Genomic DNA, 11505 nt, shown 5'->3' with positions numbered 1-11505 from the left:
TTAATAGAAAATTGAAAATTTGTTTATTTAATTAACATTCTAACAAAACAAACCGTTATATGACCTAATTAATATAAATATGTTAAATTACCTGTTATTCTAAAAGTTTAAGTTAATGAAAAATTAATAATTTAATTATTTTATTAACATTTTAACAATTCCCTTTACATATAAGTTTAAACTCTTTCTCAATAGCTAAGCTCCAATACGTGAGATATTAAACTCAAATAAGATATCAAATGTAGAGTTAAGATTACAACTTAGGATCATTATTTAACACAATGTTAAATTACCTATTCTTTCACAAGTTTAAGTTTGAACTAGCATCGCCAACATTATGGCGATAGTCTTCCTCCCTTTAAACTTATCCATTGTTTGTTAGATATTTAAGTAGTCTAAAATCTATTTTTGACATTTTGAGGGAAGAGTTATTATAATTTACTCTTTGCATGTGCTAGACAAATAAAATAATTGAGTAAAAAATTAGGGAAAAATGAACCATCAGTCTCAATGATTGCTCTAATTTACAAATTATTCCCTGTGAAATCAAAGTGAATTCAGAAATTTCTGTGTTTGGCCTAATTTACAAATTGCTCATTGAAGTCAAATTTTGTTAAAAAATTTGACAGATTCTATTAGGTGGTACATCAATGCCAATAAGATAACGACACGTAGCATTTTTTTTAATAAAAATTAAAAATTAAAAAAAAATTCACAATTATTTTATTATTATTTTTTTTAAAAAAAAAAAGAAAGAAAGAAAGAAAGAAAAGTTGTGGCCCGGCTTGCGGCCACACCTAAATCCCTTTGGGGATCGCTTGTGAGCCACCCCCAGCGACCTCTGGGGGTGACGGCTGGTTATTATTATTTTTTTTTAAAAAAATAATAATTAATTAATTGTTTAATTTTAAAATTTTTTATTAAGAATACCATGTGTCGTCATCTTATTAGAGCTGGTGTGGCACATAATAGAATATTTCAATTTTTTTAATTGCATTTGACTTCAATAAGCGATTTGCAAATTAAGCTCACTACAAAGACCTTTGAATTCACTTTGATACCATATAGAGCGATTTGTGAATTAAGCCAAATACAATGACCAATGATCTATATTTCCCAAAAAAAAAAAAAAAAATATTACTAGAGTTACTTTAACAATATTCCTAAACTTCCTAATATTTAATAGGAACTAATGACTATTTTCAAGTAGTTTACCTACAACTTTGAATTAGGTTTGGCTATTTATTCATGCTTTGCTATCTTTTACATAAAAAAAAAATGTTGGTTTCGTCCCTACGAATAGCTTTAATTATTATTATTATTATTTCAATCTTCAGTGATCTTTCACATTATCATAAACATGTTATATTACCAAAAATTTCAATAGTTATGCCTTGTTATTTACGTTACACTATATTGTTGTAGTCAAGGTCAATCTTTCTCCTCAAATAAAAGTTACCCGACCCACTTATATATATATAAAAAAAAAAAAAAAAAAAAAAAAAAAAAAAGTTTACCCTACCCTATTTCACATTTTTCTTTTCCTAGACAAGATGCCCCCATTCTCAATCAACTATGTAGAAACCCTTTTATTTCTCCCAAAATGTTGACATTGGGGTCCAAACTTTTTGATTCAAAGCTTAATTAATGCATGTAATCTCAAAGAAATTGACAAGCCATGTTAATTTATATTTATATATATAATTCATAACTTAATTCATTAGTTTCTATTGGATATTATTCATCCAAAGTATATGCGAATACTTTGTCCACATAAATAATTAAAAATATCTCAATTCCTGACAGTTTTTGGCAGTTATCATCACCTTGGGGCTGACACACAGCCAGACCTTCATAGAGGGGTAGTTTAGTCTAACAAAAGAAGCAACTGTCTTCATTGGTAAGGACAAAGTTGTAAAAAAAAAAAAAAAAGCGTTGTTTTCAAACGGCACCCCGTCTTCGTCAACCACACGTGCCTTTGAATTTTGCCCGTTGCCATCGTATCTCTGACTGTTTCTCTGTGACTGACTGTGAGCGCCCCCTTTTAATTTGGAGTTTTTAGAAAATGGAAACAAAATAAAACTACCAAACGCATAATATTTGCTTACATAAAAAAAGAAATTAAGGTCACAAAAAAAAAAAAAAAAAAAACAAAGATTAAGACAGGTGCAATGAATGAGGGTTTGGTGGAATCATTCTATTCGGCCACCTATTGAAAAGGATTTGATATAATACTTCACTTGTTTAGATAAGTGTTCGAACTGTTTGAATTGCGGCACTCACACAGAATTAGATAAGTGAACTCTAACAAAATCGTTTTCATATATCGCATGTATTGTATACAGATAGTTTATTCTACCTGTGCTGTTACGATTTTTCCTTACAATACGGTTTTCAAAGAGCGAGTTTTACTTAAGGTTGTATCATTTGGTATTAGATCTACTTCCACATCGAGCATGAGATTGGACCAAGCTCGTCTATTATACTTTATTATACACATTTTATTTTATGTTCTTCTTATCCTATCCTCAGTTTTGAATTGAAGTTTAAGAAATATGAAAACTTGAGAAGATATTTATTTACTTTTTTATTTTTATTTTTTTGACATGTCCACACAAAAGGAGGGAGGGGGATTCGAATTAGTAACTTCCGCTTCATGAGGTGTGGTCTTCAGCCGATTGAGGTACCCCTTAGATACTGATATGATATTTATTGTATAATATATATGAGATATATTTAGTTACATAACATATTCATAACTCATAATTAAGATATGTGCAAATAAATTATAAAGGCAAAATCGTAATTTTATTAAATACTTAACTGTATTTGTAAAAATTATATTTTATTAATTGCATTTTAAAATTATTATTTTTTTTTCAAACAATACGCTTTGAAACCGGTAAACCGAACGATAGTTGGGTGCTAACAGCTATGTTACACTAGCATGATTAAGCAAGTATAGTATTCAATTATTTGAGTGGATTAACGGTCTTGGTTATGAATGTATTCAGTCCAAGATTCGTTAATTAGGTAATCAGACCAAATGTCTGCCGTTGATTTGACCGACCCATGTTCATAATTCAACGGTAGGAATAGAAGTAGCTTCAATTTTAAAAGCTCAATCTCTTGTTGTAGGCCTTATCATTCATCTGTTTTTTTTTTTTTTTTTTTTTTTTTTTTTTTTTTTTAATTTTTATTATTATTATGAGACTCACCATGACCGGATAAGTAATTGGATAGCCCAATTTTTATTTAGTCAGGTGGATACCATAAGTGATCTCTCACAATTACTTACCCGAATTCTCTTAAATTCGGACAAATAATTTAAAAAGATCATGATCATTTTTCTATGCCATGCCTAGGCTCCATTTTCTGTTGCTAAGATTATAAAAACTTTTTCATGGTCATATTTTTACCGGATCTCAATTGGATGTAATAATACGGACAATTCATATGAAAGATGTTAAGATTTTACTTGATCGGATATGTGTTCAGACAATCCAAAAAAGTGTCTAAACAAATAAAACTCAAATACGTACTCTATTACATTCAATACGGGTAGTTCAATGCACTTGATCTCCGTCTACATCTACATTCGTCACTCGTTAGTATTCTAAAATTAAAAACATGTCAAATTTCTAAATGCAAACAAAATAAGATTATTGAATATCAGTAGAACAAGTAATCCATAATTGAATAATTGCTCAGCAAATAAAATAAAATTAAAAAAAAAAAAAAAAAAAAAAAAAAAAAAAAAAAAAAAAGGGAGGGGGGCAATAATTGAAGTAGAGGAGGGGCTGAAAATGGTAAAGAGTGTAAAGTGGGGTGCATCCTGTGGGTGATATAGATCAGCCCATCTTTGTTGACCCTGGAAATATGAACACGCTTTGGGGTTCTCCATCACTTCCTCCCCTTTTGCTTCTGTCTTCCTCACTCCCACTTGATTGACTTAATTGGATTAAAAAAAAAAAAAAAAATTAAATAAAAAATAAACAAAAATAAAAGAAAATACTTTTCAATGGGAATTTTGCTGGTATGCATAGTTTACGTAGTCCTTTTGGGTATGTTTTATGTGTTACGTAGTTGACAGTAGACATGCTCTTTTGGACGGTTCTGTCTGTTCATGTATTTTTCAAGGTTTTTATTTTTTGTATTTAAATTATTTGTTACTTTTTTGTTTTTATTTTGAGAAGAAAAAGTAAAAGTTTTAACAATGAGCCAATTATATCTTCCTTTTTAGAGACGACATATCATTAATTATTTGCTTAAATTGCATTGCAATTACTTTACTCATAACCAAGGGGCAAATTAATACATGTCAAAAAAAGGGGCAAATTAATAAATATTATCCCTTGAAATAGAAAACAGAGCAAAGATTTCTTGAATTACTAAAAAAACAAAAAAAAAAGGTGGTAGGCTAGTAGCGGCCACCCGGCCATCACATCTGGGTGGCATCCCTCATCTGCAAGGAGCGACTATCACTTACAAATGTGAGAGGTGACCGCCGCTATTTTGTGGAGGCGACAACCATTCTTTGTGTGTTTTTATGTTTTTTATTTTTATATGATGATGACATGTTTTTCATTAATAACATCAACTTTTTAATTAACATGGCACTAACAAATAATATCGTCCAATGTGACAATAAGGTTGGCTAACCAATCAATTATGCCTCTTTTCATGCAAATAAAAAGGTGTCAATGTAGAAATATATCTAATGGCTTATGCCCAAAGGTGGAGCTACTACCAAGCTTGGGGGCTTTTACCCCCCCTTTCTCTCTCTCTTTTTTTTTTTTTTTTTTTTTTTTTTTTTTTTTTTTAATTTGACCCCCCAAATTGCAAAAGCTGGCTCCGCTATGCTTATACCTACCGTACATATAGACGATAGAGATCATTTTGGACAGTTAACTTATTTCAAAAATTTGCAATATAAATTTTGTATTCCAAAATTTTGTTTGGTACAAGTGTAATCCCACAGACCAATCAATAATTTTCCTTAATTTTAATTCAATCTTTTGAATATACAGTTAATTACAGTCTTATCACAACTATGTAGCATGCATAATGAAGATATCATACTTAATTAAACATTAATGTTAAATAGAGAATCTAGAATCCAATGTGTCAGGTAACGTGGTTATTTGAAGAAAAGGGGCTACAGATTGATGGCTCATATTATAAACATATTTATATTAAACAAAACTTTAAAAGTTTTCATATATATATATATATATATATATATATATATATATATATATTCTCTTAATTTTTGTTACCACTCATTCAACAAATTGAGCAGCATTTACAATAAAATTATAAAAATGCTAGTCACACCTACAAGTTAGCTACAAACTAGCTTATGTTCTAACGCGACAAACATCAGCCTAAAAATAAATTCTAACCTTTGATTCGTTGTTACTTGGCGGTTGTCGAACAACCACTCCAGCCACTATCATGAGTAGTTGGCCACCTCTAAAAGGTGGTCGGTCACCCTACCAAACCTTTACAATAGTTGCACCACCTACGACAAAGGCGGAGCTACACATAATCTTGAACCCCCCTAGTCACCATATTCTCCTTAAAAAAAAAAAATTAAAATTTTACTTTAAATTTTTTATTATTTTAGTCTTGGCCCCCTCCCTTTTTTTTTTTCTTTATTTATTTATTTATTTTCAATTTTACCCCTAATTCTAAATGCTAACTTCGCCCTCGACCTTTGGAGTCATCAAAATGGTCACGACGCACGCTTCTCCTCCCCTCTCTTTTCATGTGGTGGTTGAGAGTAGCACCGGCAAATAAGGTTTGTATTATTATTATTATTATTTTTTATTGTTTGTATTTTTTTTTTATTGCTGACGTGAGACCATAAAAAAAAATTAGCTCATAAGACCAGTTTTGGAAATTTGGAATTATATATATATATATAGAGGCAGCAGTACTTTCAAAAGCGGATGGGAGCCATGGTCTCTTAGCCTACGCCAATGCATGTACTATTTTTTCTATTCCTAACATTTTCATTTTCAATATATAATGAATATCATAAATTATCTATATATATCATAAATTCTTACCACCAAATAAAATGGTTTTTATTTTTAGGGGTAATTACATTTTCCTTCGTAAACTACCAATTTTTGCGCAAAATCCCCACAAACTACCAACTCGACTAAAATAGAACATTCAACTATCAAAGATAACCATTTTTTCCACTTCCGTCAGTTACATGGGTTAAAACAAACGGTCAACGGGTCACGCGACAGTCACGTGCTGTTTTACATGGTGGCATGTTGGAATATGATGATAGTTCATGAAGGGAAAAGATGAAGAAAATGAGGGTAAAACGGCATGTGACGGTCACGTGACCCGTTGACCGTTTGTTTTAACCCCTTTGACTGACGGAAGGAGGGAAAAGAGTTATCTTTGGTAGTTGAATGCTTTATTTTGGTCAAGTTGATAGTTTATGAAAACTCTGCATAAAAGTTGGTAGTTCATTAGAGAAAATGTAATTACCCATTATTTTTATTTTTTGGCAATAAAATTCATTAGAAAATACAGTTGGTAGGACGGCTCCCTAGGCGTGAAGGCTGAATGCCAACTTGCGTCAATTTATGTCTAAATATAATTTGGCTGCTGCCTCCCAACAATTAATTAATAAACAAACCTCGTCGGTGCAGTACCTATGCTCACACCAATATTAATATACACACATTAAATCTAACTTTTTTCTGGTATATGTTATTAGAATAATGTATTTGTATAATTATTTATTTATATTTTTAAAGATAAATGACAGCTGTTTATGATGTATATATCTATACGTAGTTGATATTATATTTGTATCTTTTTTCTTTTCTTGTGCACTGCATGTGGTATAATTGTTGTATATTGGCTTCGCATTTAATTTTCTTCTCTGGAATACAAAATCGGCTTTGTTTTATTAAAGTTTTCTGAAAAAAGTCTATGTAATGTTCCCTTCAAACTTAGGGTACAATTAATAATGTCCTTCCCAAACCAGTGAGGTGTTCCCAATAACTCCGCAATAACAAAAATACACTTAGTGAAAAATAAGAAGAAAAAAAAATACCCAAGGGGTGGTTTGAGCCGTTTGGAGGGTAATCGAACCACTCCCAAGCTAGCTAGAGGGTAGGGGTGGAGCTAGCATTTGAAATTTGGAAGGGGCAAAATTGAAAAAAACAAAAATTAGGGAGCGAAACTAAAATAATAAAAAATTTAGTGGTAAAATTTTAATTTTTTTTTGGAAAAACCTCCATTGGTAGCTCTACCCTTACCATAGGGTGTGGCCGAAACACTCTCGTGACCTTGGAAGTGAATCGGCCAAAGGTTGGCTCTACCAACCTCGGGGTATTTTCATTTTTAATTTTTAATTTTGAATTTGTAGTGTTTCTTCTTCTTCTTCTTTTCAATTTATTTTTTCAAATTTATCGAGTATTATTGTCTTATTGAAACATTTTTTTTTTCGGTCATTGTTGTCTTTTCTTTGGCATTGGGGGACGTTGACAACTTTTTAGTAATTTGGGGCGACAACGTTATAGTATAAATTTTAGAGCAATTAGATAGTAATTTAAAGAGGTACGTGAATTTTTTTTCTAGCTTTTTTTTTCTCCCCTTTTGTTTTCAATTTTCAAAATAAAAATACTACAAAACAATTTAAAACATAAAACTTTTTTTAGACCTTTACGTCACATCAAAAAAATTTCAAATTAAGAACCAAAAACACTTTTCAAAATACGTTAACAAATATATATAGCTATTGTATTCCATTTTTTTTTTCTTTTATTAAACTATGAAAATCAAACAAACAACTATTGCAGAGCTTTTTTTTTTTTTTTTTTTTTTGAAAAGGAACTATTGCAGAGCTAAGTGCATGGAGAAAATATTATTTGTATATAATTTTTATCCTCCGGTTGATCGTAAATTGAAATTAATTAAAATTAATAGATAAGATAATTAGTTAATTACCCAGCCATGAAATTTGTCCTTTTTGGTCCACGATGATGTAAGCACGTGTCTATTTAAGGACTCTCTGAAGCCCAAAGCAGGACAACCAGTGCTGGTTCATGGCCGCTTGAATTTCTATCCAAAACTCACACTACAAGCAGTACCCCTCTCCGTCTCTCTAGCTAACCGTACCGAGATGGCTGACCGGAAAGCTGAAACTACTGCCATTTCCGGCCAACCCCAGAAAACTATTGAGGATTTTGATTCTAAAAAGAAGCCCAAAAGAAACGTATATGCTCTTGCTTGTGCAGTTCTGGCCTCTACGACTTCCATCTTACTGGGTTATGGTCAGTAATCTTCAACTTTTTGCTTCTACTCTTTTTAAGTTTCCATTTTCGTCAACACTTTCACATGAATTTCTAGCTTATTTTCTCAACATGTTGTCCACACGTGTGTCTTTGCTTCAGATATTGGAGTAATGAGTGGAGCAGTAATCTACATCAAGAAAGATCTCAAAATCAGCGACGTAAAGGTCGAAATCCTCGCCGGAATCCTCAACGTTTTCTGTCTCATCGGCTCCTGCGCCGCCGGACGAACCTCCGACTGGATAGGCCGACGCTACACCATCGTGGTATCCCAAGTCATCTTCTTTGCCGGAGCTATCCTCATGGGGTTCGCCACCAACTACTCCTTCCTTATGGTCGGCCGCTTCGTCACCGGCATCGGCGTAGGCTACGCCCTCATGGTCGCTCCGGTCTACACCGCCGAGGTCTCTCCGGCAAGCACTCGTGGCTTCCTTACCTCATTCCCCGAGGTTCGTAGCACAAGAATCATCCATGATCTCACCAATACTATTTTGTTTTCGGAGAAAAAACACAGTTTAGTGTTTAATAGTTAATTCACGAAAAAAGTACTTCTACACAGTCACTGTTTGGTTCTTGCTTTTATTCTCTTTTTTCTATTTACATAAAGCATATTATCAAACACGTTTCCAAACAATGTCTTTCGAAGATTATTTTCAGAAAATTGTTTTTTAAAACAACCTATTTTCAGTTTAAGAAAATAAAATCGTTAGAAATTTATTTTTTTATATTATTTATGAACTTTCTTTTTGTTTCCAAATCCTTTTTGCTTTTAGTGATGTGCTTTAACATTGGAACTACCCTCACTTCACCAATCAAGGAAAAAGTTTCTACTTGAACAGAAAAGCAGCTGGGAGTGGGTCTTGCTTGTCATATATTCAGGATATTAAATCACTCGTTGCTAAAAAACAATAGAAAACAGTAAATATCGTTTAATTACGTACTATTCTAATTTTTTTTTATTTTTTTTTTATTTTTTATTTTTTATTTTTTTAACTAAAATACATAACAAAAAGGATCTGGTTTTGTTTTTGTACAGGTGTTCATCAATGCTGGGATATTGCTAGGGTACGTTTCGAACTATGGTTTCTCCAAGCTCCCAACGCACTTGGGTTGGCGGCTCATGCTGGGAGTGGGTGCCATCCCTGCTGTTATACTCGGCACCGTCGTTTTGGTCATGCCTGAGTCGCCTCGTTGGCTGGTTATGCAGGGTCGACTCGGTGATGCAAAAAAAATTCTTGACAAAACCTCAGATTCCAAAGAAGAGGCCCAAACAAGACTCGCTGACATTAAAGAAGCAGCTGGCATTCCTGAGAATTGCACGGACGACGTCGTTCAGGTGCCCAAACGAAGTCACGGTGAGGATGTGTGGAAAGAACTCTTCATCCGTCCTACACCAGCCGTTCGCCATGTGTTAATCGCGGCTGTTGGTATTCATTTCTTCCAACAATCGTCGGGTATAGACTCAGTTGTTTTGTACAGCCCCAGAATCTTTGAGAAGGCTGGGATCACAAATTCCGATCAAAAGCTACTATGCACAGTAGCTGTTGGATTCACTAAGACTGCGTTCATCTTGGTGGCCACGTTTTTGCTTGACAAGAACGGACGGCGCCCCTTGCTTCTAACTAGCGTGGCAGGCATGATCTTCTCCCTCGTAACCCTCGGATCCTCCCTAACGATCATCGATCATACGGATCATAAGATGATGTGGGCCGTTGTTGTGTCCATCGGCATGGTGTTAACGTATGTGGCATTCTTCTCAATTGGGATGGGTCCCATTACATGGGTCTATAGCTCGGAGATCTTTCCGTTGAAGCTACGCGCCCAGGGTGCGAGTATCGGAGTGGCGGTAAATAGGGTCACAAGTGGGGTCATTTCCATGACTTTTATCTCACTGTACAAGGGCATCACCATCGGCGGGGCCTTCTTTCTCTATGCTGGGATTGCCACGGTGTCGTTTGTGTTCTTTTACTTTATGTTGCCGGAAACACAAGGTCGAACCCTCGAGGATATGGAGGGGTTGTTTGGTAATTTTAGGTGGAAGTTTGCTGGTTACAAGAACAACACCAACAAGAACAGGGAAGTGAATGGTGATGGTATTGGTCAGATCCAGTTAAGGACAAACGGGCAAACTTAATTAGAACTTTAGTAAAAGGAATGCATTTGACTTCCCATGCAATAGCTTTTCCTATCATATTTCATGTGAAAGGTTCTCCAAACCCTTTCTTATTTTCTTTGAAGTGTTAGAATTATTATTATTATTATTATATTATTCAGAACAATGATGTGAAAAGGTGAGAGAGAACAAGGTTGAATGCAATGGCCAAAAAACAGTGGGTTATGAATGAGAAGGGGATACATAATGTACAATAGCCGATAGTGTTATTCTTTTTGGTTCTCTTTTAGTTTTGATTAAAATAAATAAATAAATAAAAAACAAAAGGTAAATATCTAACAATGACATGATAACCAATAATGGCGACGAAGCGACAAAAAGTTGAGGAACAGTAAGCCCCCCTAGGCCCTAACTTATGGAGTTATTGGTGTCACACGAACCCAGACGTGTCACCTCCAAAACAGTCTCTACATCTGGCCACCATATCCATTTAGCCTTTCGCAATATTAATCTTGTAGTCGGCTTCTTGCACTCGATCTCTTCTCGCCTTGGCTGCCTTCTTAGACTATAATAAGTGTCATGCAGTTTATCAAGAAAATTATACTAAAATTATAGAAATATATATATATATATATATATATATATATATATATATATATATATATATATATATATATATATATACCACATTTTTATGTTACTCTATATATTAATGACTAAAAAGTGAAGGAAAACGTTGTAATTAATGACTAAAAAGTGTTTGTAAGCTACATATTTGAATATGATGTTTGGCATTTTGCTGGATTCCTTTCACATGTATGATTAATGGCTATTAATTGTTTGGTTGGATGTACCTTTCTTTCTTTGTTTTTTTTTTTTTTTCCTTTTTCTGTTTACTCTTTTCAATTTTATTTATTTATTTCTTGTGAAAAAGAAAGAAACTTGACCCTCTTAAAAGAAGTGGTGTCCGTTCAATTATGGCGGAGAAAAGGGCCCTGCCCTGCCCTGCCCTACGGCCCCTACCTCCCTTACATTTCTTTGTTTTCTTTTGTTTATTTTTTACTC

General features: G+C 33.4%; 1 protein-coding gene across 1 annotated transcript; it reads left to right on the top strand.

Moving 5' to 3' along the window:
• The first annotated feature begins 8051 nt into the window (after positions 1 to 8051).
• LOC133881561 (polyol transporter 5) lies at positions 8052 to 10714 on the top strand. Its single transcript, XM_062320516.1, has 3 exons — positions 8052 to 8309; positions 8430 to 8776; positions 9364 to 10714. Exons 1-3 carry the CDS (start codon positions 8159 to 8161, stop codon positions 10459 to 10461), a joined length of 1596 nt encoding a protein of 531 aa, XP_062176500.1. The 5' UTR covers positions 8052 to 8158; the 3' UTR covers positions 10462 to 10714.
• Positions 10715 to 11505: the final 791 nt, after the last annotated feature.

This window comes from Alnus glutinosa, chromosome 11 (genome assembly GCF_958979055.1).
Source record: "Alnus glutinosa chromosome 11, dhAlnGlut1.1, whole genome shotgun sequence".
Lineage (NCBI taxonomy): Eukaryota > Viridiplantae > Streptophyta > Magnoliopsida > Fagales > Betulaceae > Alnus > Alnus glutinosa.
Note: the sequence above shows the minus strand (reverse complement) of the source record. Positions and strands in the feature narration are given on the sequence as shown.

Excerpts from the sequence above, each read along its gene's own strand:
- LOC133881561 (XM_062320516.1), top strand. The coding sequence starts at position 8,159 with ATGGCTGACCGGAAAGCTGAAACTACTGCCATTTCCGGCCAACCCCAG. Across the intron at positions 8,310-8,429 it reads TTCCATCTTACTGGGTTATG|ATATTGGAGTAATGAGTGGA; the intron begins GTCAGTAATCTT and ends TCTTTGCTTCAG. Across the intron at positions 8,777-9,363 it reads TCCTTACCTCATTCCCCGAG|GTGTTCATCAATGCTGGGAT; the intron begins GTTCGTAGCACA and ends GTTTTTGTACAG.